The following is a 23,789-nucleotide window of genomic DNA, read 5'->3' as shown; positions in this document are numbered from 1 at the left end:
GTTCTCTTTCATCTGAAATGATGTCAATACATTCAGTACATGTTCAAAGGGCTCTAAGGAAAATATTTTGTGCCACTTTCTAATCCTCTTAAAGTGCATGAAAACTAAAATAATATTCCTTTTTGGTTCATTTTGTTGAAAAGTGCACTTCTTTAAACATTTATAATGTTCCATGCTTTTCCGGACAACTTACGTCATTTCAGGGAGACACTGTTCATATTAATGTATTTTTTGTTGTTGAAATGGTGAACCCAACAAAATGCTCATTGAAAACATTCGTGAGAAAAGTTTACTCATTGGCGTACTGCCGTAAACTTACACAACAGCGAATCACTAATGAAAACAAAGTTTACGACAGCGAAATATCCAAATGTTTGCAACTTTTTGTGCACAAACTAATTGCAGCCTTGAGGTTTCTGCCTGATATGACAGACTTTTGCTCATGGATAAGGAAGTTCGCATTAGCACACAAAAAAAGCCACCAAAATACCCTTGACAATGGCAAAATGAAAATTGATAATAAGGTTAAAGGGACACAAAGGTGCATTTTCGTGGATTGCATTTACATTTCATGGGCCCTTTCATTAACTATTAAAATCAAACGTTGGAAATATTTTTACATGAGTACTTTTATTTCCGTGTCGTATGCCGATATTTATACATATGTGGCCTACCTGACTTCTTATATGAGCTTTATATGCAGACTTTTTTGCAGATGTTTAAATGCACACAAGTTTGAGGACACAATTTTCAAATCTAGAAAAAAATACGTTTTTTTGTTTTCAACCGTCAGAGTGCAGCGCTGAATTTGTCTTGGATAAACCCAATTAAAACAAAAACATTCTACGTACATTGGATAATGTATTATCGGCTATTTATACAATGTATTAACAGCTGCATTATACATCGCTTAAAAATTAATTTCATTTTAAAAATGAACATTAAAGAACTTCAGCTGCTGAATAATAATCAGATATGATTTGAAACTATACTACGTTTCCTCAGCATGCTAGCAGCCATTTGGGCCAATAACAACCAATATGCAATTTGAATATCAGCCCTTCTTTCAACCTTAAAATCGACTGACGCATTTACATTTTATTTCCAACGCGAAACATGCATTTATAACACCATGCCTTTTCTTAGCTTTGGCCAAGTCTCACTTGTCATCAAACTCGGGGCGGATGGCGCTCAGATTGATGTACCTTATTTTCTCCATCACCAGATACGTCTGTTAAACAAAGGCAAAATAAGAGGGGAAATGATCGACGTACAAGCATGACCTACCAATCTTTGGCGGATCGCCCCCACCCTAATCAACTCCCCGCCCCCGAAGAAGTTGAATTGTCTTAAATCATTGAAGCAGGAGACTTGGGTATTGACGTGATTCCTACCAATTGAACATTAACTGCAATGACGCCATTTTTGGGGTACAAACACTAACAAAATGTTCGTTTCATGAAATAATTCAGCAAATTTTCTTAAATCTAATTTTCTTTTTTTCTTTTTGTAATTTATAACTTCTAAAAAAAAAAAGGTAACAACATTTCAATTCAGGTAAATGACATTAGGTATACATGTCTACTTCCCCCCCCCCCCCCGCCCCCATGGCGTCATTACAGAGCCCTCATGCTGTCATGAATGAGGTCTATTATTATTTCCGCACTGATTGTCTGTTTTTTTTTTCTTTTTTGAGTAGCCACTTTCTTTTCCACGGGGGTGAAAAACATGGCTTCAAAAGCCATGTTAAAAAAATCAATGAACGACAAGCAGGGTATCACTGAACTTGTGTGAAAGCAGGACCCGTGGTTGTCAAGCTGAACACATTCTATTCGAAATACTTTTACAACATTTAGCGAGTCGAATGTACGAATATTTGTGATTATGTGAACTCACATTGTTGGCTGTATCGCTCGCCATGCCACTCAGGATGGAGACCAACTCGGTGAAGGTTGGTCTTTTGTTCGGATCCTCGTCCCAGCACTTGTGCATCAGAGCATAACTTTAAATTGGAAGAAACAAAACATGACTGGTAAGGTTAATCTATGTTCTCGGACCTGTCTTCTGAAAGCCAACAGACTGTGTCCTTCCTTTGGATTGTTGCCTGAGCATCATCGCACCTGGATTAAAGTCTTACTTCATAGAGATTATTTAAAAGCGCGTCGTCCGTTACATTTACATATCTTTACGTTCCCCTGCCTGCGTGAGGCTTAATGGCATGAGAATGGAAATTCTTGCATATCATTAGTATATGTTTGACCCATCATCCAACGCATTCAAGCATATATATACCTCATGTCATTAAAAGCCTACCACATTTTTTGTTGAATTCGTTGAACCATGTTTTTTTTTTTAATGGAAGTCGATCCCCCATTGCAAGAGTCGAAGCTACTCGCGTTAATGCAGCGTCGGAATTGCATGGGTGCGCTAACACATGGGTCGATGGGAAGTGGCTGCAGTCGCTTTCACAGGCGGATGTGTGATTTGCAGCCGAAGTGAAGTAATTTCGTACACGGCCTATGGAGCTAAGAATAAGGACTAAAGACCGGTACAATGGTCAATTGTTTCTGTTGCATGGAGGCACAACTTAATGGATCAGTAGAGTAACGCGCTATACGTGACATAATCTGAGAGCATTTTCAAGGGACTCACAGCTGTCAGTGATGGTACTCTTTTCAGAAAGCTACATTTTGGTTCTATTTTGGTTATTCTATACGTACACTCGACCAAAAAAGTAAGTGCCCCTACACGTTTTGTCTAACTCAAACACTACTAGGCACATCTTGCTGAAAGTACCACGGATCAGTACAGAAATTCGTTAGCAATTCAGCCATACTCTTTGTTTGGCCAAAAACAGTGATTTTGTGTACACAATATATTATGCAATTCATTACAAGTGGTGCCGAACACAAAGTTGAACTTTTGTATGCGTGCAAGGTGAGTGTGAACCACAACTTGCACGTATACAAAAGTGCAACTGTTTTCGGTATCATTTGTTATACATTGCATACATTCGAACACATTATCACCGTTTTGGGCAAATAGATATGGCTGGATTGCTGAGGAATTTCTGTACTGATTAGTTAGGTGCTCAGTACCTTTTGAATTGGACAAAAAAATGATTTCAGTGGGGGGGGGGGCGACTTTCTTTTTTGGTTGAGTATATAATCAATAATACCTATGATCATCACAGTTGGCTGGCTTAGGCATGCGATATCCTTTCCTCAACTTCCCAGGCAACGACGCACTGTCAATGGTCGGGTAGGGGGTTCCCCCTAAAAACGAGAACATTAAATGAGGGATTTTGTTTTAAAACGTATTCAACGCGTCGAAATGCAACCCTCGTTCCAAAGTACCAATTGTGGCTTCAAGTGCTTGTAGAGCAATTAATAGTGTTTTTCTGTTGTAAACATTGTTTAATAAGGGAATAAATGTGTGTGCTTGGCCGGTTTTCAACACTCTGTTCAGACCGGTTGGAATCTGGATGCCGAACCTTAACATAAATACCTTTACGGTAAAAAAAATAAAGCAAAACGTTTCTGTTCAAAAGTCAACTCACTACAATCATTACAAATTTCCAACGATTTCGTTAAACTTTTTTACTTCATGTTTTTCGAAACACTACTCTTGCTATATTATATATGGTAAACAACCCCTTATATGAAGAATGATGCTTGTCTGGCGTGCTGCGCGATGTGACTTAGAACGCAGCTGTGCCGGTGTAGTGTGATATTAGGACAATGAAATACTTACCCAATGGTAGTAACGCGCATGCCTACGTAACCTACGTAACCAATTTAACGGTAACTAAAATGCACCGGAATGCAAAGGAGTTCGAATTCATGTAACGTTGGAAAAGCGTTTCAGACCAGCCAGTCTGTCTTTAGTAACCGTTTAAACCCGGCCACGTAACATAAACTGTCTTATGTATTTATAAAAGTCGAATATCGCTTAAATTGACACAATGAATGTTATCTTTCGCAAAGTATAGCAATGTAAATTATATATATTTGTTTACTTTTCGTTGCCTGGGGGAGGGTGTATAAATGTCAGTGTTAAAAAAAAGAACATAAGTCTTACCAATTGTGACTATTTCCCACAGAAGTATTCCAAATGACCACCTGAAGTAACAAATAAATACATACAACGGGATGAATGTATTATTCTTAGTCGCAAAGGGAGGATGTCTCACACAAAAATTGAAATTAAACTTTTTAACTTTAAACTAAAATAAACTAATACATGTTTCATTACTGCATTTATATGTGCATAACATGCATGTATATGTTTACGTTATACTACATCAACATTAAACTCAGCGATTCAGCTGATACTGAAGTGTAAGTATGTGTTTTGGGTCTCCGTAAACTAAAGCTCGCTTTTCTTTGACGAGCGCCATCAGCTGTTTAACTATATTTCTATGTAGTAAAACAGCTGATGGGGCTATTTCACAATCGATGGGGTTATGCATAAAATAAAACAAGGAGAAAGCCACTTACACATCACTCTGAGTGGTGTATGTGTGGTGCCTGACGGACTCAATTGCTAACCAGCGAAGGGGAACCCTCTTCTGTAGTAGGGGAGGGGGGTACATGTCACGGGAGAAAAAAAAAAGAGTGAAAGAGGGCGCTTTAATATCATTGTACGAGTGTTTTTGAAATTCGATGGTTTCTTTTATATTCCGATTATATTATGCATGGCATACCTTTAACTTGTCCTGCTTTGTTTCATTATCAGACACAAACAACTTAATACAATTACATCCTTGGCTTTTATGACTTGCTGGGTAGCAGCTCAACAAGTCATCATGACTCTCCGCTGGTAAGCTAGTAACAAACGTTGACTTGCAAACGTTGCACTTGTCTATTACTCCTACATGTTTCGACCGATTTCAACCAAGCTAGTCAAAAGTATCAGTAGCCCAGCCAAAACATGTTACATGACCAAACTGAGGTGAAAGGTCATCATTGGGTGACTGGGGTCACCTGACTCATACATGAACACATATTCGTTGTCCCACAGCTTTCGAGATCAAATCGAGCTTCTTTTTTTTATTTGTGCTATTTTTTATTATATTTTGTTGTATTTCACATGTAAACGTACATAAATAGGTTCGTACCGATGACATCTGCACGTAGACATCTTCCCCTCTGGACAGTCCGAAATCAGACACTTTAGCAATCAACGCTTCTCCAATCAGAATGTTCCTCGCAGCCAAATCACGGTGAATCACCTATCGACCAGAACGATCATAAACAAATCACAGTTAGACCGATGCATGAAGCCCCGTCCACTGCGCACGTGAGCAAAAACACTTCATCTCGAAGACGCGCGCGTCACACGCGCATACACGCACATTGGAAATAATGTAAAGCGGTTCGTAAATAACAGATTGCTGTAGGCTGATTTTAGATTAAAACAATTGTCATGCTTTTAAGAATTGATTGTTTAACCCCTCGTCCTTCCAACACAAACAATGACAGATTGCCACATCAAGCTGGCATTAGACCACAAGCAACTGTACAAAAACTTTCAGTTCGTATAACATCGTGAACTTGTAAGTACCCTACCCTTACACAAAGAAATCATGTTAGCATCAGGGATTGATATGTTTCCAGGCAATGTTCCTCATGAGATCATTAGCTTTACTGTATTTTCTTGGAGGAGACTATGCTAGCTTTACGTTTCTAAGTGGTTAATGCAGGTTAGGGGGTAAATGCACCACAATACACCGGAATATCGATTTACCCCCGCTTTAGCAAGGTGCTCCATCCCCTTGGCAACATCCAGAGCAAACTTGACCAGCTGATCGAAAGACAAGGCATCCTCGTCTGATTCTGACTGTGAGCGAGCCGTCCGCAGGTAGCTGCGCAGATCACCATGGGGAAGATACTCCAAGGCGACGTACAACACATCTTGGTAAAATGTCAACATAACCGAGAGGTCAATAAGGAAGTGTACATAGTACATCTGCTACACTTTGTTCACTATCATCTCACGAAATACGAAAAGGAGTTACATGTTATTCATATCAGTTTCAGATGAAGTAGGAAAACAAGGATTTGTTGGGAAAAAACATAAAAGCTAATTGTTACTTTCATTATCAGAACCCATTCCGAAAGCAGTAACAATAAACCCTTGCTTGTACAAATACCAAGTTTGTTGAGATCTACAGAACTAAGGCCAAAAAAAAAAAGTCTCCGGTTTCTGGTATGCGCGCGCGTCGCCGTAGCCATGCGCGTCGGCAAAATGAAAAAGTTGTTTTTTCAATACAAAATGATGTTTCAAAACCGCCAAACTCACTGATTTGACTGGAATTCTGCTGCTGCACAATTTTAACGTGTTTTTAGATGGGGTTATGATCGAGAATAAGATTTATGTGGCCTCTCTGGACTCCCATATATTTGCACTAAGTTTAGTCGGGCACCATTTGCAGTCATCAGCCGACATTTGAAGCCCCCCCCAAAAAACAGGTAAAAAAAAAAAAAAAGCCGCGTCGCCGCACCACTTTTGGGGCAAGCTCCATACCAGAAACCTAACAGTCATTATTTAAAGGTAGAGCTGCCGACATTTATTTAAGGCAGCGTTTTAAAAGAGTTGTTTTAAAACACAATGTGGCCTACGTTTATCTTTTGCTTAATTACTGAAGTTGTAACACGTTATGTTGTCATGTGAAATTTGGACTCCTATGAAATCTCGTTACTTTGCCTTTCACGGACTTCCTTACACGTGACCTGTCACTGTCCGTGCTACCTTCACTTGGGCATGCGCGATGTAACCAAATTACCCTAATTTTGTAGGAAATAAAGCAGAGTTACTCAAATTATACCTTGATACTGGCACGCCCCCAAGAGCCAAACGATGTTTGAATGATGGCCAATAGAGGACATAATCTTGAACTCTTGCATAAACTCGTCCTTTTCAAAACTTGACGAGTGCTCTGATAAAAGAAAGATCAACCACTGAGAAAGCTCAGCCATTACACACACACAATATTTTTTGGAGATGTAAAATGATTTCAACTTTCTCAAACTTTAGCAACAAGTATCGCAAGAATATTCAAAATATTGTAATCGTTGACGTAGGCCTACTTGTTGCCCAGTCGTTGGCACTGTTCTGACACATCCGTTTATGTTGCACTGTGTTAAACTGGAAACAAAATACTCAACCTAAAGGCTATACAGATTACAGGAGATCATCCCTTTCACCCCCTCCCTCCCCCTTTTTTGTTTTTGAAAGGGGGATTTTCTAGGAACATGTATACAAAATCTAGTATAATCTTAGATTGCACAGAGAATCACCTATTTAACTAACTGACTGTTGCTTGTGAGCCAGGCAGGGAAACTGATGTATAGGATTACCCCGTAATGTCAAGAATGGGCTAAATCCGACCTATTGTAGGCCAGATGTAAGGAAACGATCCTAATAAATACTGATTCAGAGTCAATTGAAAATAATTAGGAGCACTCGTTGAAAAGCTGTACTCGTCTTGCCGTGTCTTGTTGGAATTACGTTACCTTTTAGCATTTTGATGGCCGCCCGAATCACCTTGCCGCCAATCCTGACGGCGCCCGATCTAACCTTGCCGAAATTCCCCCTCCCCAGCACCTCATCATCCAGCAACAGGTCGCTCCATAGAATCTCCCATCCCTTAGCCCAGCTCGGGAGACTGTCCCCTTTGGATGCCAGCTCTCGCTGCTTGATTCTACTCTCGTGAGATGTGGCCGCAGCTTCTGCAATCCTGTCTTCGTATGAGGCTACAAGCTTGTAAGAAGAAATTAAATTTTGATTAAAAGACAGGGGATCTTTAGCGACCATCTTGGGTGTACAAGCAGACGTGATTCCTACTTGAAATTTATATTAATACAGTTTGTTTATTTTAAGATTGAAGTGAATTTACTTAGATGTTTTATTAGTCAACGTGGCAATTCTGCCATTTGTACCCAGAAAATGCGTCGTTATTCCTTCATAAATGTAACCATTAAAATATTTTGCGGATTCACACATTAATAAGGCCAATCGAGCGATTCGTTAAGCCCAGCGCTTCGGTATTTTGAACGATCACGAGCCGATATTGATGTCCGGCATGCGTGCGCAAATGAACAACATGCGTGCACTGGCTTATGACGCGCGTACTATCTCAAACACGTGGCATGGCATATGTCATTGGAGAAACAAGCGTGTTTTGTTGGGTATGAAAGCGGTGGGCGGGGCCTAATTGACCGATATGCTGGGCTAAAAAAAGACCTCCATTCTTGACTCACCATTGCCACAGTTGACTCTGCTGTGCCTGCAAGTGCGTTGTGAATCACCGATGCTCTTCCGCGATTTCTCCTGCCTCTCAGAAGAGCGAAGACACCAAGCGCAACAACCACTATGATCAACAATGCGACGGAAACACACACAGCTACTACTGCATTGTTAACACCAACACCAACACCAACACCCCTGTCCACTTTACTCTCTGACAGATTGGGAAAAAAAATAAATGGCGTTGACATCTGAAAACTTGAACCACACAAGACAAATCTTGAAAAGCTGTATATTTTGTGTCAATGATTAAGAATGGCTATTCATTGGATAATTTCATGCATGTGGTTTACACATTGAGCCGGACGTAGCCCATTGAATGACGTTAGTAGTAATCCTATCCGATAAACTGCCCGGCTATCTTCAGGAGTAGACCGCCAATCACACGTTATAGTCTATCACAACTGACAGCCATTCAGTCAGTCAGTCAGTCAGTCAGATCCGATACGTACAAAGTGTACACTAGGCATACCCCCCCTTCCCCCAAAGGGACAAATTTTCTTGGTAACATTATCTATCGGTCACGAGATAAACTCGCCAGTTTTGACAAGTCTGATATACTAATCAGAGAGTATGTGTTGTAGTAAACATTCTTGACTGTTATATTTATTCCGTTCAAAGTAATTCGCATTGAAAGAAAATCACGAAAGAAGAGAATGAAAAGTCCAATACAAAAGTACTACACTTAAAAAAAAAAAATCAATAACACAAGAGTAAAGGTAATTTAAACTAAAGCTATAGACGACACTTTAATACCATTATAATGAAACTCACGAGCAGATCAAGAACGGGGTGGACAAAAAAATGACAGCAACCTGAAAAATAAATACCGTTACCTTGGCAAATTCCCGTAGCCTCTTCTTTAATGAATCCATTCTTGCAAATACATTTGAAATCATCAACCAAGTCCACACAATCGGCGTTGACATCGCAGTCGTTCGTTGATTCATCATTACATTCGTTCATATCTGAACAGTTCACGAATATGACAAGTTTTGGTAACAATAATAATTATAGCGAATCAATCACGCTCCAACCTCGCAAAAGCCCGATAAGGTACTAAGTATTTTTCGGGTTCATGTTTTCCCTCTAAATATGCATGCTTTTCTTAGACGGTATTGTTAAGCAGGCATGAGGGAAAAGAGGCAATTCGGCAATGAGCAGATGCTTCCACTAGCACTTCGTCGCTTGTTAGATACAATTAGGACAACATGATATTGTAATTATACAATTCCCAGTTTCTGATTTTTTGCATTTTTTTTCACGAGATAAACAGTTTCTTAACGGCTTTTAACCCTAAAGAGGCCGGGGGCAGGTATCCGCACCCTCATTTTTTTTTTCCGCGGTAGCCTTGAATTTTTTTTCTACGACCTGAGCTGTTCTGACTTTTTTTAAGCATTTTTTGATACCAAGAACATAACATTCGGACCAGGGGTTGCCGCGCAGCAAAATAAATTCTGGCGCTACGCGCCGTGAAAACTGAATATCCTGAAATACGTAGTGTACACAAAACATAATTACGATTCGTGCATATGAATAATTAATTAGCCATATTTCCTAAACCCTTTAACGTATAGTCATGACATTTCTTGGGTATGTTCATGATAAGCTGTTCTGTGCATGTACTAAGCTTCATAATGTTTTGTTACTCGATGGCTGTAATGTGGCTGAGAGATGGTCAAAATAACCCGGCCCTTTTAGAGTTAAAATGCGTTTCACCCGTTTCGACTGAATACATGAAGCACAAAATGCTCTTAGACCACCTCATTAGAGAGAAATGGAAGCACAAAGCATGATTACTTTACCGAGGATGAGTTTCAGGGTTTGAAAAGACAGTTGCTTCCCGTCAAAGAACTGGCACTTGTAGATACCCACGGAGGACCGGTCGATGGGCCCAACTGTCAGGTTGCACTGCCTCTCTAAGGCTCCAGGTCCCGCAGTGGGGCCGGGAAACTCCCCACTTGCAGGACGGCACGAACGATGGACTTCTTTTTTATAGAGCCATTTGAGTGTTATCGCCTGCTGAACTGCATCCCCGGCCACTGTGCATGTCAGAGTTACATTCGTGCCCGGTGCAGCCAGCACTTCGGATCCAGGTAGAATCTTCAGAGAAGGTGAGGCTGAAATAGATTATGAAATTAATTTGAAAAAAGTCAAGCCTGGTAAAGTCTGTCCTAGAGCGCACTTAATTATCTTCAACCGATTTAAAATGGCTCATCTTTGGAAGAATTTTGTAAGGTAATCATATAGGTTAGTAACGCTTGACAGTGCAAGTCAGTCATTCAGTCAGTCAATCAGTCAGTCAGTAAATCAGTCAGTCAGTCAGTCAGTCAGTAAATCAGTCCGTGGGATAGGTACAGAGAGGATACTAGGGTAGACCTCTTAGACCAGCAAAATATTTACAAGAAAACCAAGTCCCAGAAGTGATATCGCTCCCTGTATATGCATGAAACAAATTGCTGGCACTAAATTTGAGTAAATAGCCTGTACAACTTATGACGAGCTCTTTTAATGGTGTTCTCAATTACGATGGAAGTTGCCAACATTCCGGAAAATATCGCTTTCGTGCATCAGGACAAATTCTTCAACAAGGAGCGATCTGTTTCCTGGAGGGAATATTGTTTACAATGTTCCTGTTTTTTACCCCTTAAGCACGGGGTGTAATGGGGACATTCTTCCACACACGGAGCAAGTCGCCCGCATGACTGCACAGCCTTTGTGTGGTAGCGGGACTGCTCAAAAGCAGCAGCTGTGGAACTACCCACTAGCCGTGTGTCACGGCATACCACAGCTGGCAACTGCATTCCAATGGGGATTAGTGACCGCTTCCCGTACGCATGGGGTCCAAAACTCACCTGTTGCATGTTGGAGAATCAGCACAAATATTGGTACAACGAAAAACTTCGCCATGTCGGTAATAGTCTCTTGTAACCTGGCTGACACTTGCACAAAATGAACATTTTACTCTACCGTTTTCGATGGGAAAGTGATATAGAGACCCAATCGTGAATCTGTTTTCTTTAGCTAAGTTTTCACACGGAGTACAGCCCTTAACATTTCCTCGTTTCGGTTTGATCTGTTATTGTTTCTTAGTAACATGTTGCTTGATATATGATTCATACATTAATATGGAACTTTGCACTATTCACATGAACACTGACTTTGTCTTATGAGGCCGCAAGCTCAAATCCCCTTCAAAGTCAAAAGTAAAACTTGTAGCCTACGTTTTCTAGTGTGCGAACTAAAACACCAATTTGTTTTTTTATTTTCTTTCTTTAATGGAAACCTGTTGCAGCCAATACATTTAGTACAAAAAAATAGGTAGTATTCTCCGACACAGTCTTGTTCACTTTGTCTATTTTGTCTTTGGTTTTAGAATTAAAAAAAAAAAAAAACAAGAAAACAATGTCCCCATTTTCAGATTGTTGTGTTTCTGTGTATGTTATACTCGTTGATAGTTGTTTCTAAACTTTGGTGTTAAATGGAGGGCGAATTTTCTATAACACTAACCAAGCGTTTTTATAGGTTTTCTTGTTTTATTGTGTTTATTTTTTTTTTCGTTTTGATTTTGATTTTTCTTTTATCATTTTTGTATCCACATTTTTTATCCACACATTGCTTCCCAGCAGAAAGGTTAGTTACCCAGCCATACCGCCCATGCATATTCGTCCACAACGCGCCTTGTAAATAATTTTATTATCCAAGGTTACTGACACCTATGAACGATTTCCTTTCATTTTCGCCATGCTCAACGATAATTAAAGGGGTCCCTCGAAGAGGGAAAGAAGCTTTAGCTTTCGTTATGTCAAAAATTAAACACTAATCTCCAACGCTACTATCGAATTATGAGACTAGTGAAAAGCATGTATTAATGTACATTTCCATTGCCATCGTAGTGATGGTTCAATGTATGCAAATGAGCCGCGCACGAGCTTGTGTTGACGCCCTCAATTTTTCAATGCATGACTCACTGGAAATCCCCGGGTTGCAACATGTGGGGACTTTCTGAGTGTCCAAAACGGGAGCGCGTAAATTTCTGTTATTTTGTTAATACTGCACATTTTGTTTGCATTGTAAATACCCGTTTTGAACTGGTGGTAAACATCGTGCAATTCCGTTCTCTTCCCACTACTGTTAGAGGTGAGTGTTCTCTGGGATTGTTAAGAATACAGTGTATATTTTTGTGGAAGTAACATCATATTTGGTTCAAGGGAATGCATTTAATAATAACTGTTAGAAAATAAATTGGAGCTACAGTGAGCCTCTTAGGGGCCGTTTGAAATTTTCAAAGTTTTTAAATTTCGATTTTTTTTTCCTGAAATTATTTTGACCCACCCACCCACCCCCAATTTCGATTAATAAAAAACTGATTTGTCATGCAGTATTAACAATCAAAAACATGTACATGTACATGCACTTGCCTGTACATGTCATGCATGTGTGTCCAGTTCAGTGACGACGTAAAGTTGTCGGTCTTCCTCTTGTGCACACACAGTGTTTCACACAATGGGTAAATACACACGTACATGTAAAGTACATACCGGGGACGAAGTTGGAAAAGAAACACGCATATCGCGATATCGGGACGCTTGTGTGTAGTTCAGGCATGGAGCTACAGGCAAGTCAAAAGATCTAACTTTTTTTGCCCTTTTTCTTAATGAAAATAGCTTGACCCACCCACCCACAATTTCGTAATTTAAAAACATCGAACATTTTGAATGGCCCCTTAATAAACACCTGTTCTCTGGTTTGGTGTTTCTTTGTTGCTTTAAAACTGTGCCTTTAGTTCCATTTTGAGCCAGAGATATTTCTCATTTTGTGAATGATCCATGATTGTTATGGCGATCGATGCGGTTTTTTTTAAATGAGCGAAACATCATGCGAATGTGCATGGGCTGTTAAAGACAGGGAATGGAGCAGCCCTGGATTTTTTTTTTTTCAATGTGAGGGACACATTCATCTTTTGTTTTTGTAGACAGGATTCAACGATATATATATATTTTTTTTTTCGTGGACTTGTTGTTCATTGTTAAAAGTAGAAGGGCACATTTGTCCAGTCCGCATATTGCACATATACTTTTTGACCCACGAGTGGTTAGTGATGTAAAGTAACAAACTAAAACATGATATAGTACAAATGCTTTATCATAAATTTGTCTAAATAACTACAGCGTACAAAGTACGCGTTTAACCTATCAATGTGCGTTCAACCTGTGAAAGCTAGCAACATGTAATGTGCGTTGTTTGAATGAGTAGTTCTCTGCCCCCTCCAAACAGAAACATTTTCAACGGGCCCTGCACTAGTTATAATAAATTATATTACCCACGGTTACTAACACCATGCTTACGTACGGTAACTCGCATCTCGCCCCAGGCCTCGAGTGCGCCGGCAACTCTGACTCAATGTCAAAATGAGGGCCAAGGCCAGCGATTGAAGCAGCTGCGACTCCACTGAGAGCCAAACAAATATCATACAAGCAGGATATTCTTGGTGTAGTGCCAGAATATCAACCCATCTCTATTCTATGAAGACATCCCTTTCACGAGGGAGGTTTTGGTCTCTCTAAATATCATGTACATTCATGAGATGTTTCAGCATCCCATCCTTCCATGCGCCCCAGCACCGTTGTTGAAGGCTCAGCAGGCACTAGCTTTTGTCATCAGCTGGTGAGGAGGGCTGCGCAGTGACTCCCTATGTCCTCTAAATTAACATTGAAGACCGTCTTAGAGGTGAAAGAGACGCCAACAAGTTCTATATAACTCGATCCCTCAAGCAAGTTCAATGAGGCTATATTTGTTGGTGTCTATAATGATTTATCCATGGTCTAAAAAAGGCACCAAACACCTTCATGTTCGTGATCAAAATGTTCGAATATGCTGTTCATATAGTACTCTCCGTTAAATGCTCGTCTATTGATATGAACTCATTTAAAAGGAAAATAGAACGTAAACATGGCCTGTATTCAGTGCTGCGCATCGTTAAGTACGACATCCAATAGCCGCTGGGTCAGTAGTGCGTACGTTCTGCGTAGACAGTCCATTACTGACCCGACGGCTGTTGCATGTCCTAAACACTGCTCACGCGACGGCACTTATCTGCTCCTGGTATTCAGGTCAACCGCCAGGTAACCATAAGACTAGCCAATTCGAATTCCCCAAGGTGTACCCTTTCCAAAAATACCCACTAAGCACTCGGTCATTTCCAGAAAATAAATGACCCCTGGCTCTTGGACTATGCAAATGAGCCGCGCCCGAGCTTGTGTTGACCCTTCATTGCTACAATGCAGGACTCACTGGAATACCTTGGGTTGCAACATGTGGGGAATTTCCGAGTGTCCAAAACGGGAGCCCGTACATTTCCGTTAATACTGCGCATTTTGTTTGCATTGTAAATTCCTGCTTTGAACTAGTGGTAAGCATCGTTCAAATTAGCTCTCTTCCCACTACTGTTAGAGGTGAGTGTTCTCTGGGATTGTTAAGAATACAGTGTTTATTTTTGTGGAAGTAACATCATATTCGGTTCAAGGGAATGTATTTAATGATTACTGTTAGATGTTCAATGTTTTTAAATTTCGATTTTTGTTTCCAAATTATTTTGACCCACCCACTCACCCCCAATTTTCATTAATAAAAAAACCCCGATTTGTCATGCAATAATCCAAAAACATGTACATATACATGCACTTGCCTGTACATATACATGTATACTTAAACATGTACATGGATACCCTTGTACATGTCATGCATGTGTGTCCAGTTTAGTGACGGCGTGAAGTTGTCATTCTTCCTCTTTTGCACGCAGTCGTTTTTATAGCTCTGGATAGTAAACATCATTCAGGCTGCTTTCGGCTCAACTACTCCACAAATTCAAGTGACATTGATTAAAAAGTTTACCTTGAGTGATGAAGATGTTACACAACAATTTTCCAAATTTAAGCTCCTTTAAATTTAACTTTACGACGTCAAATGTACCGATGCCATTCTTCCTAGTTCCGGATCGGTTCAATCAATTTGGAATCGATCAAAAACTGCTTCGCGCGAAAAAAAGAAATCGCGCGAGATTATTCAGCCAAAAAAATCCAAAATTAAGCATATTTCTGATGAAGTATTGCTTAATTTTCCAAAAAAAGCTCATTCAAGAGAATACCAGCAAATTTTAAAAAGAGAAAAACGTAGTTGGGTCGTAAGTGCATGCGCGATCCAGAACTAGTTAAAAAATACGGTCATTCATTGCTGAGTTTTCAAAAATAAGAGACTCTACAACTTATTTTAATTCAACAAACATTCGATGGAAGAGTTTATGCGACTGTAATCTATGCAATTTTTTTTCGAAAACACACGGTACGAGTGATGTACCGAGGAGAAAATTTATCGTCAATTTGCAGATCCCGTGATTTTCTAAAAACGGTCCAAATATGTCAAAGTTCGAGTCAGAAATCTCGCCAAAACTCGCTTTCTAAAGATTTTATCGAAAAGATCTTTGTCTATAAAAAAGCTTACATTTTCCTTTTCAAAATGCACTTCGTCGGAAAAAAAAATATTGAAGACTAATCCAGGTAGGTTTTTATTTGAAGCAATCCGGAACTATAATACGGAACTAGGAAAACGCCGGACTGCACTAGCGAGCGCAGGCTGCGGTCCTTGTAGTCTTTTAGTCCAGTGGTTAAACAGTCCAGTTTTTATGGTGGTTAGTAATCGACATCCACGTTGTGTTATAATGTATAGCCCATGTAGTACACCTGGTACCCTGCAGCCTCTGCACGGCCTAACCGCTACAAACGCCTGGCGTCTAAATCTACCGAAAAACCACCTACTTCCTTTGTCACAGTGTTTCACTCAGTGGGTCTATACACACGTACATGTACAGTAAATACAGGGGACGAAGTTGGAAAAGAAACTCGCATATCGCGATATCGGAACGCTTGTGTGTAGTTCAGGCATGGAGCTACAGGCAAGTCAAAAGATCTAACTTTTTTTGCCTTTTTTTTAATGAAAAGTGAATTTCGATTTTCAATTATTTAGCCTGACCCACCCACCCACAATTTCGAAATTTAAAAACATCTAACATTTTGAATGGCCCCTTAATAAACACCTGTGCTCTGGTTTGGTGAGTCTTTGTTGTTTTAAAACTGTGCCTTTAGTTCCATTTCGAGCCAGAAATATTTCTCATTTTGTGTCTGATCCATGATTGTTATGGCGATCGATGCGTTTGTTAAAATTAGCGAAACATTATGCGGATGTGCATGGGCTGTTGAAGACAGAGAATGGAGCAGCCCTGGATGTTTTTTTCGTCTTCTTTTTTTTCAATGTGAGGGACACATTCATCTTTTGTTTTTGTATACAGGATTCAACGATATATATTTTTTTTTTCGTGGACTTGTTGGTCATTGTTAAAAGTGGAAAGGCACATTTGTCCAGTTCGCATATTGCACGTTTACTTTTTGACCCACGAGTGGTTAGTGATGTAAAGTAACAGACTAAAACATGATACAGTACAAATGCTTTATCAAAAATGTGTCTAAATAACTACAGCGCAAATTTCATCAACAGATATCTGGATTTCACAATGCCGTCAATCAGAATTCGTTCCCTGGTAATGGTTGGGCTGTTGATGTTCTCAACGGTGGGATTTTGTGTGTCAAAATACAACGTGTGTCCGGCCAACCCTGGTGAGAATAATTATATCGCCTTTCAAGTGTGTTGCTGATTTACAAATGTTAGGCTTTGTCCACATTTGCCCATTTGGAAAATGCATTCCAGTTTTAAGTTACGGAAATGGAATGCTTTAAAAGAACGAGCTTATTACGACCTTGTTATAAATGTAGGTACACCCCGATCGAGCTCCCCGAACATTTTTCGTTGACACAAAAAGGAGTTTAAAAAAGCTTTCTGTTAATTTTGAATTGTAGGTTTTCCCGGTCGTTTTAACACTTGTATCACACGAATTCCTTATATCGATGCTTTAATTTCGTCCCCTAACATCATTAAGCTCAATTCTCAATTTGTATTTCAGAAAGCCACCACTAGATTTCATTTGAGGTTAATTATAATTCAACTTTTAAGCCTACCGATTTGTCCAACGCCGATTGCTACCCGAGACAAAATTAACAAATTTAGGACGAATCGGTATGCTAAAAAAAATGAATTATACTGAACCTTTAATGAAATCTAGTGGTTGCTTTCTGAAATCCAAATTGAGAACTGAGCTTGGCGATGTTCGGGGACGAAGTTAAAGTATCGATATATGGAATTTGTTTGAATCAAGTGTTAAAATGACCGGAAAAAAACTATATTAAAAATAATAATAAAAAAAATATTTTGTTGCATTTCGCCAGATGGTGCTTTCCAAACTTCCATTTTTAGATTGTGCTGTGTATTAACGGAATGCGATGTGTTCTTCGATACCGCTATCATACACACGCGGCCGCAGGAGGGATTGCCCAATAACGTGCAGCGGTTGTTTTGTACTGTTGTTGTACAAACATCGCAGAGGGTTCAACGTTCAAAGTGCTCAGAAAAATTCATACTACGTTTCCATGCACATGTGAAAAGTAGGGCAAATAGGTTATCTCTTATTTTGCCAACAGTGTGTCAATACGTCAACTATCTATCATCTAATGCATATTTTTGATGCTACGCCTATTTATTTTATTTGGATTTTGCTGATGTTAGAGAAAGTGAAATTGCCCAACCTTTTGTTTGATTGTTTTTCTTTACACTGTTTTGAACTTAAAGGTCCGGGCTATTTTGATCATCTCTCAGCCGGGGGGGGGGGGGGATGGGGCGGGAAAAAATAAACTCAGTACATGAATAGAACGACTTATCATGAACATACCCAAGAAATGTCATGACTATAGGTCAAAAGGTTTTGGAATTATGGCTCATTCATTATTCATAATTATGCATGAATGATAACTCTAGTCCGTGTACACTATATACGTATATGAGGAAAGTCAGTTTTTACGGGGCGAAGCGCCTAATTTTTTTTACAATTGTCAGATGTTTATGTTTTTGGTATCAAACCATGCGCAAGTCTCGAGGTTAAAAAGTCAGAACAGCTCGGGTTGCGGTTTTTTTTAAGCTATCGCGGAAAAAGTTGGGGGGGGGGGCGGATTCCGCCCCGGCCCCTTTAGGGCTAACTATTCACATGTACATTTTAGAACTACAATTCAAACGTTTTAGTTGGTGCGATTTTGTTCAAATTTCTTCATCTGAAAATGTACCTTACGCTAGCGCGGCTACCGCTGCATGATCTTGAGGAAAATGTTAAATCTCATTACTTGGAAAAAGACATGTGATAACATTTTCAATCGAGCTGTTAGGGCACATTCTGGTGATATTATTTCGAATATCGAGCTCTGCCGTTTTCCGATGAGCTTTTGTATATCTTTATTTTCAGATACGAGCATCCAAGATATCTTTGGCGGCCCCCGCTACCTTCAAAAGACTGTTTGGCACAAAATTCGCTGTCCTGCGTTTCGCCCCGGTGAAAGTTTAGACGGTGTCATTTGGTACCAGGGATCCAGCGTAGACGACCCATCAAAAGCTCGTCTGATCAGCCGAGACCTGCGGGGAGGAATCAACAAAGACACACCTGCCGAGGAGAGATACTCGATGCCGTCCTCTCACAGCCTTGTCATTAAAGGTGTCGAAGACAGGGACGAAGGGAGGTTCCTGTGCCAAGTCATCCCTCAAACTACCGAAGCTAGAGACGCGGGAGTAGATGTCCAAGTTATAGGTAAAACCTCTGTTTTAAACTTCGAGAAACATCTGGTGGTTCACAAGTCATCACAAGTCAAACATATATGTTGTCTAATTCGAGCGAACTCGTCCCATTAAAAACCATGAGACAAAGACAATCCATTGTTTTTGTCTAACCTCCGTTACCAGTGACCGGATTAATTACTTGTGATTACTTGTGACCGGTGTCATATGAAAATCGGTGTCATATGAAAATCGGACTCGTATGAAAATCCGACTTTTTTTTTCCTTTTATTGGTTAAACCCTCTCACGTGACCGGTCCCTCTCCTAATTATCTCTGCATGAACATGCGCAATACCACCAATGAGTCCGTATTTCATTAAACCTAATTTCATGCTACACCGGAATCATAATGACTGCGACACTGCTTACCTTATGTTTGAGTCTCTTTCAAACATTTCTCCCCATAACTTTCCCCATCACCAAATCATCCCTACCCCCCCCACCATAAAAAAACATGTATACCTCAACTGAAGTTTCTCACAGTTGTCATCAAGGACTACAGTTGAAAAGCAATTATTTAAAATTCCAATAACACAGACGATACCTTTCCAGGAGGTAGTAGTCAGGTATCTTCCTCTGCTAGTTTACAGCGAGGACGCAGACATACGCTACCGTGTGAGTGCGCGTCACAGACACCAGACGTAGTGTATTGGTCAACGGGAGAGGGCGTCACTACATATACACAGATCATTGGTGCACGTTTCTCTGATGGTACTACCCTGCATATTCAACATGGCGCCGATTACAGCATTGGTAGCGACGCTTCACTTACAGTCAACTCCCTGAATGACGTACAAGATACACAGAGATTCTGGTGTCATGTGTTCAAGTCGGATGGTACACTCAGAAATTGCAACACCAATGTCAAAATAACAGGTAAGGAAAAAGTATTTTAGTGGACGAAAGACCTACCGGTAAGACCTACCGGTAGTCTTATCAAGCTGATTTGTCTTACAGACAAGAACTTCCGTGTAGACCACTTTATCAGCGACGCTTCGCAATGTCTGCAGCACCGACTGTCACATTCATTTTGAAATTCCTCTATTTTAAATGTAGATCGACAACAACCCAATAAAGCCCTCAAAGCTTCATCGACATCATTTTATGTTCTTGAGGGTGAAGAGCAGACACTCCCATGCTGGAACTGGACGCCCGGTGGCACAACTTGTGAGGTGCAGTGGTTCAAGATCGACAGCTCAGCTCGACACGTTTTACTGTCAAGCAACCTCGTGGAAGCTGATTCCGAGTCCGAACTTGCTAGTGATTTCGGCCTGATCATCAAATCTGCTGGTGGCGAAGATTCTGGAAGATACCAATGTGATACAGGCGAAGGAAGCGGTGGTGGTTATATTCGTGTTAGAGTAATAGGTGAATAATAGTATATATATATTTTTTTTTATTTAATCTTGAGAAAATTAAAGAGGATTACAATTACACTGAGCGGTAAGATATTCAGTAAGAGTTTGTGAAAAAGATGTTGTAATGCGAATGATAAGACCCTATAATAAAGGTATATTGCACGTGAGTTTTTTTTCTTCAAATAAGTCGAAACGGCAGATAAGCAATCTACCATACAAACTGTATTTCATTCAAATCAATGCATTGGAACAGACGCCAGCTTCATGGAACTCAAGGTTTGAAAATTGTCTTGGACCACTTGCCAAAGTGAGGAGGTGCACTTGGAACAACACACGAATGATATAATTTCCTTTGTTCAAGAGTGACGTGTGACTATTTTTACCGGATTCGTATCGAATCTAAAAACTTGATAAAAAAGTGGCTCAAGTGGTTTTTCAAGACCCGTATTGTGACGGCTGTATCTTATGAACAAAACATTAAAAAACAACTAATAAAGCACTAAGTACACCAATTATTGTTCTACTTAGCAATACGTTAGACAAGATTTTGATTACTGTCCTGACTTCTCTGAAAACATGCCCGATTCGACTGTTACTTTTGTTTTTCTTCGGGCTAAATTATAACACTATTTCCCCTATTTTCAAACTTAAATATACAGGACGGAAATTCCCGTTAGACGGCGGAGATGTGTCTTCAAGCTCGAAAATCTACTTTAAAGCTGGGACAAATTACACACTTCCGTGCCAAGCTGCATCGGATTCGGCCGAGATCGGAAGTCCTGCAACTGTGTTCTGGTCTTTTGCCAAGCTTGGCAATGCAACGACCACCGTGATCGGGAGGTTGCACATACCAGGTGGCTCCAAAAAGATGTCTGATCCTAGAGACAACAACTGTTTCTCCATATCTCCGGAGGGCGCACTTTTCCTGAACGGGTGCCTTGAAGAAGAGGACGTCAGGTACTGGTGTCACGTCTTCCCTGAGAATGAATTGCTGATTAAATCGTACGTGGATTTAGTAGTCAAAAGTGAGTACGTCCATAGAACTTGCCTCGACTCCATGCGATTGCTACTTCCTCGCAACGTGTTTGAAACTTGTTGATTTGTTTGCCTTAAATTGAAGTCTACGGATCTTTAAGCCTTTGTTCTAACTTGAAGTACACGCAATCAACGATATCATGAAAGGCAAAGAATTCATTTACAAAGCAATCAACGATGTATGCAGCTTTTTTGTCGGGCTGGGGAAAGTAAGAATTCACTGTATCGACGTCTTGCCGACTTAAAACCCTCTTCAAAATACCGTTGTTGGACAGTTCTACAGGGTGAGTAAAAAAAAAAACGAAACCCAAATGTCGGGACTATTGTTTTATTGAAGTTCTGCATGTAGCACTTTAAAAATCTAGGACATGAACTGTTTAAGTTACATAATTTGAAACACAACCACCGTTTTACAGTTCTGTCCACGGATCACTAAAAGGTCAGTGTTCTTGCAGCAAAACAAAAACAAATCACTTAGGGATGTGTGTGAATTGTTTTCGTTTTGCTGGAAGAACGCACTCATTTTTTGTGATCCGTGGACAGGACTTTAAAATGGAGCTGGGTTTAAAATTTTGTAACTTAAAAAGTACATGGGGGATTTGAATTATTCTTTTACTAAAAGAAAGCTTATGAATTGGGCTTTCATGTCCTAGATTTGGAAAGTGCTACATGCAGAACTTTAATAAAACAATGGTCCCCACATTTGGGTTTCGTTTTCTTACTCACCCTGTATGACATCCATTAAGTGCCGCCAAAGGACACCCCTTCCCAAACGGCCCCGGTCACAAAAACATCATGATGAATAATAACGTTATTGTTGATCACGTTGGTGAATTACGTTTTGTAGTATAGTATTTGTAAGTAAACAAATAGTATAATTATTAAGCATTATTACGCAAATTATCAGAACTTTCTAACATAAAACGTTAAGTTATAAAAGAAGAGACCAACCGATGGAACGTAAAGTGTCTTTTTAACTACTACACAAAAAATATTTCGATCAATTAATATTTCATATTTCAAAACAAAGCAAAATAAAACTGTGGGTACCCCTTTCGTTAGCTTGAACAATTAACTCTGCAAATTCCTGCAAAACGCTGAAACGGATTTTGTTAATAAACAGGAATTATACGAACTTCTTTTTATCGATCTGATTTTGTGTCTGCAGTTGTTGAAGGACCTTCCACCGCCATTGTTATCATCGCTGTATGCTGTTGCTTTGGGCTGATTGTTTTCGTTGTATATGTCTGCCGTCGTGTCAGAAGTGAGTGTATTTTTGAGTGGTCGTAAGACAATCTACATGATCCTTTCTTGTGACATAACTTTATTTATAACTTTCCTGGGCTGTGTCTTACGAAATAGTTGTCAGCCCGAACAATCTGCAATTGTAACTCAACTTACCACTTTTTAGCTAATGATGGCGTTGTGACAGTTTATAATTACTTTTTATTCATAAATACCTAAGACAGTTTACCCATTCCTATTGGTCGAGAGCCCGTCACGTGGCCGGTCTTAAACGGATAAAAAAGACATGGCTAGCTGATCTTAAACATTTTTCACTGTCGCATGAAATGTTGAGTCCTAAAAATCTAGTGCCTCTTACAATTTTTTTTGGGTTGAACGTTCACAATCCTCTCGTAGGCATGCGCAATACTACCTATGACATGCGCAATACTACCAATAAGTAAGTACTTTAGAGTCCTTAATTCACTACGAAACGCACCAAGGTGCATTCTGCGCGACATTGCGCACGCCAATCTCCATAAAATGAGTTGTTCACATGTTATTCGCGAGCTGGACACTCCATTATTTAGCTAGAGGGGTGTTTCAAGAAACATGAAGTGAACTTGTTGAACAAAATCGTTTTTTTTTACCAAAAAAAAAACTTGCCTTCGGCTCGGATAATTATCAGCATCCAGACTCCAAGCGGTCTGAAGCAGAGTGATGAAACCTCCAAAGCGCACATTTATTCCCTTTATTAAAAATACACAGATAGGAGAGTCTCTTGCCACGTTTTTAGAACTGTTAATAGCGGGTGGAAAGGATGAGAGTTTTGGGGGTATTTAATTGGATGATTCGATTTTTTGAGGTCTCACTCACTTTTGATCTATTTTTCCCCTTGTAGTGGTGAGAATGAAGACCAAACTGAATGCTTTAGAAGAAGACCTACTGAACTACGTTCAATGCAGAAAAAAAACAATCGAAATGCTAGGGAAAGTTGCTGATGATCTCATGGGCTTTTATAGCAAATCTAGAACACAACAGGTAAGTGTATGAATTGACAAAACTACATTAAAACAATTTTGCAAAATCAGAAGTAC

The 23,789-nt window shown here is 39.8% G+C and overlaps 2 protein-coding genes across 2 annotated transcripts; one reads left to right on the top strand and one right to left on the bottom strand.

The window, feature by feature from the left end:
- Nucleotides 1-1,140: 1,140 nt before the first annotated feature.
- Nucleotides 1,141-11,220, bottom strand: LOC119731891 (angiopoietin-1 receptor-like). The gene is made up of 13 exons (XM_038205180.1): nucleotides 11,166-11,220; nucleotides 10,116-10,430; nucleotides 9,141-9,278; nucleotides 8,265-8,464; nucleotides 7,518-7,764; nucleotides 6,830-6,940; nucleotides 5,749-5,915; nucleotides 5,120-5,233; nucleotides 4,500-4,570; nucleotides 4,081-4,121; nucleotides 3,179-3,275; nucleotides 1,897-2,002; nucleotides 1,141-1,231 (listed from the first exon to the last, which is right to left on the bottom strand). Exons 1-13 carry the CDS (start codon nucleotides 11,218-11,220, stop codon nucleotides 1,160-1,162), a joined length of 1,734 nt encoding a protein of 577 aa, XP_038061108.1. The 3' UTR covers nucleotides 1,141-1,159.
- Nucleotides 11,221-14,262: 3,042 nt separating this feature from the next.
- On the top strand, nucleotides 14,263-21,532 carry LOC119731882. The gene is made up of 5 exons (XM_038205168.1): nucleotides 14,263-14,323; nucleotides 18,710-19,048; nucleotides 19,613-19,951; nucleotides 20,132-20,443; nucleotides 21,093-21,532. The coding sequence occupies exons 1-5, from the start codon at nucleotides 14,263-14,265 to the stop codon at nucleotides 21,530-21,532; spliced, it is 1,491 nt and encodes a 496-aa protein (XP_038061096.1).
- Nucleotides 21,533-23,789: the final 2,257 nt, after the last annotated feature.

Source organism: Patiria miniata, unplaced genomic scaffold (genome assembly GCF_015706575.1).
Source record: "Patiria miniata isolate m_02_andy unplaced genomic scaffold, ASM1570657v1 HiC_scaffold_1, whole genome shotgun sequence".
NCBI classification, from domain to species: Eukaryota; Metazoa; Echinodermata; class Asteroidea; order Valvatida; family Asterinidae; genus Patiria; species Patiria miniata.
Note: the sequence above shows the minus strand (reverse complement) of the source record. Positions and strands in the feature narration are given on the sequence as shown.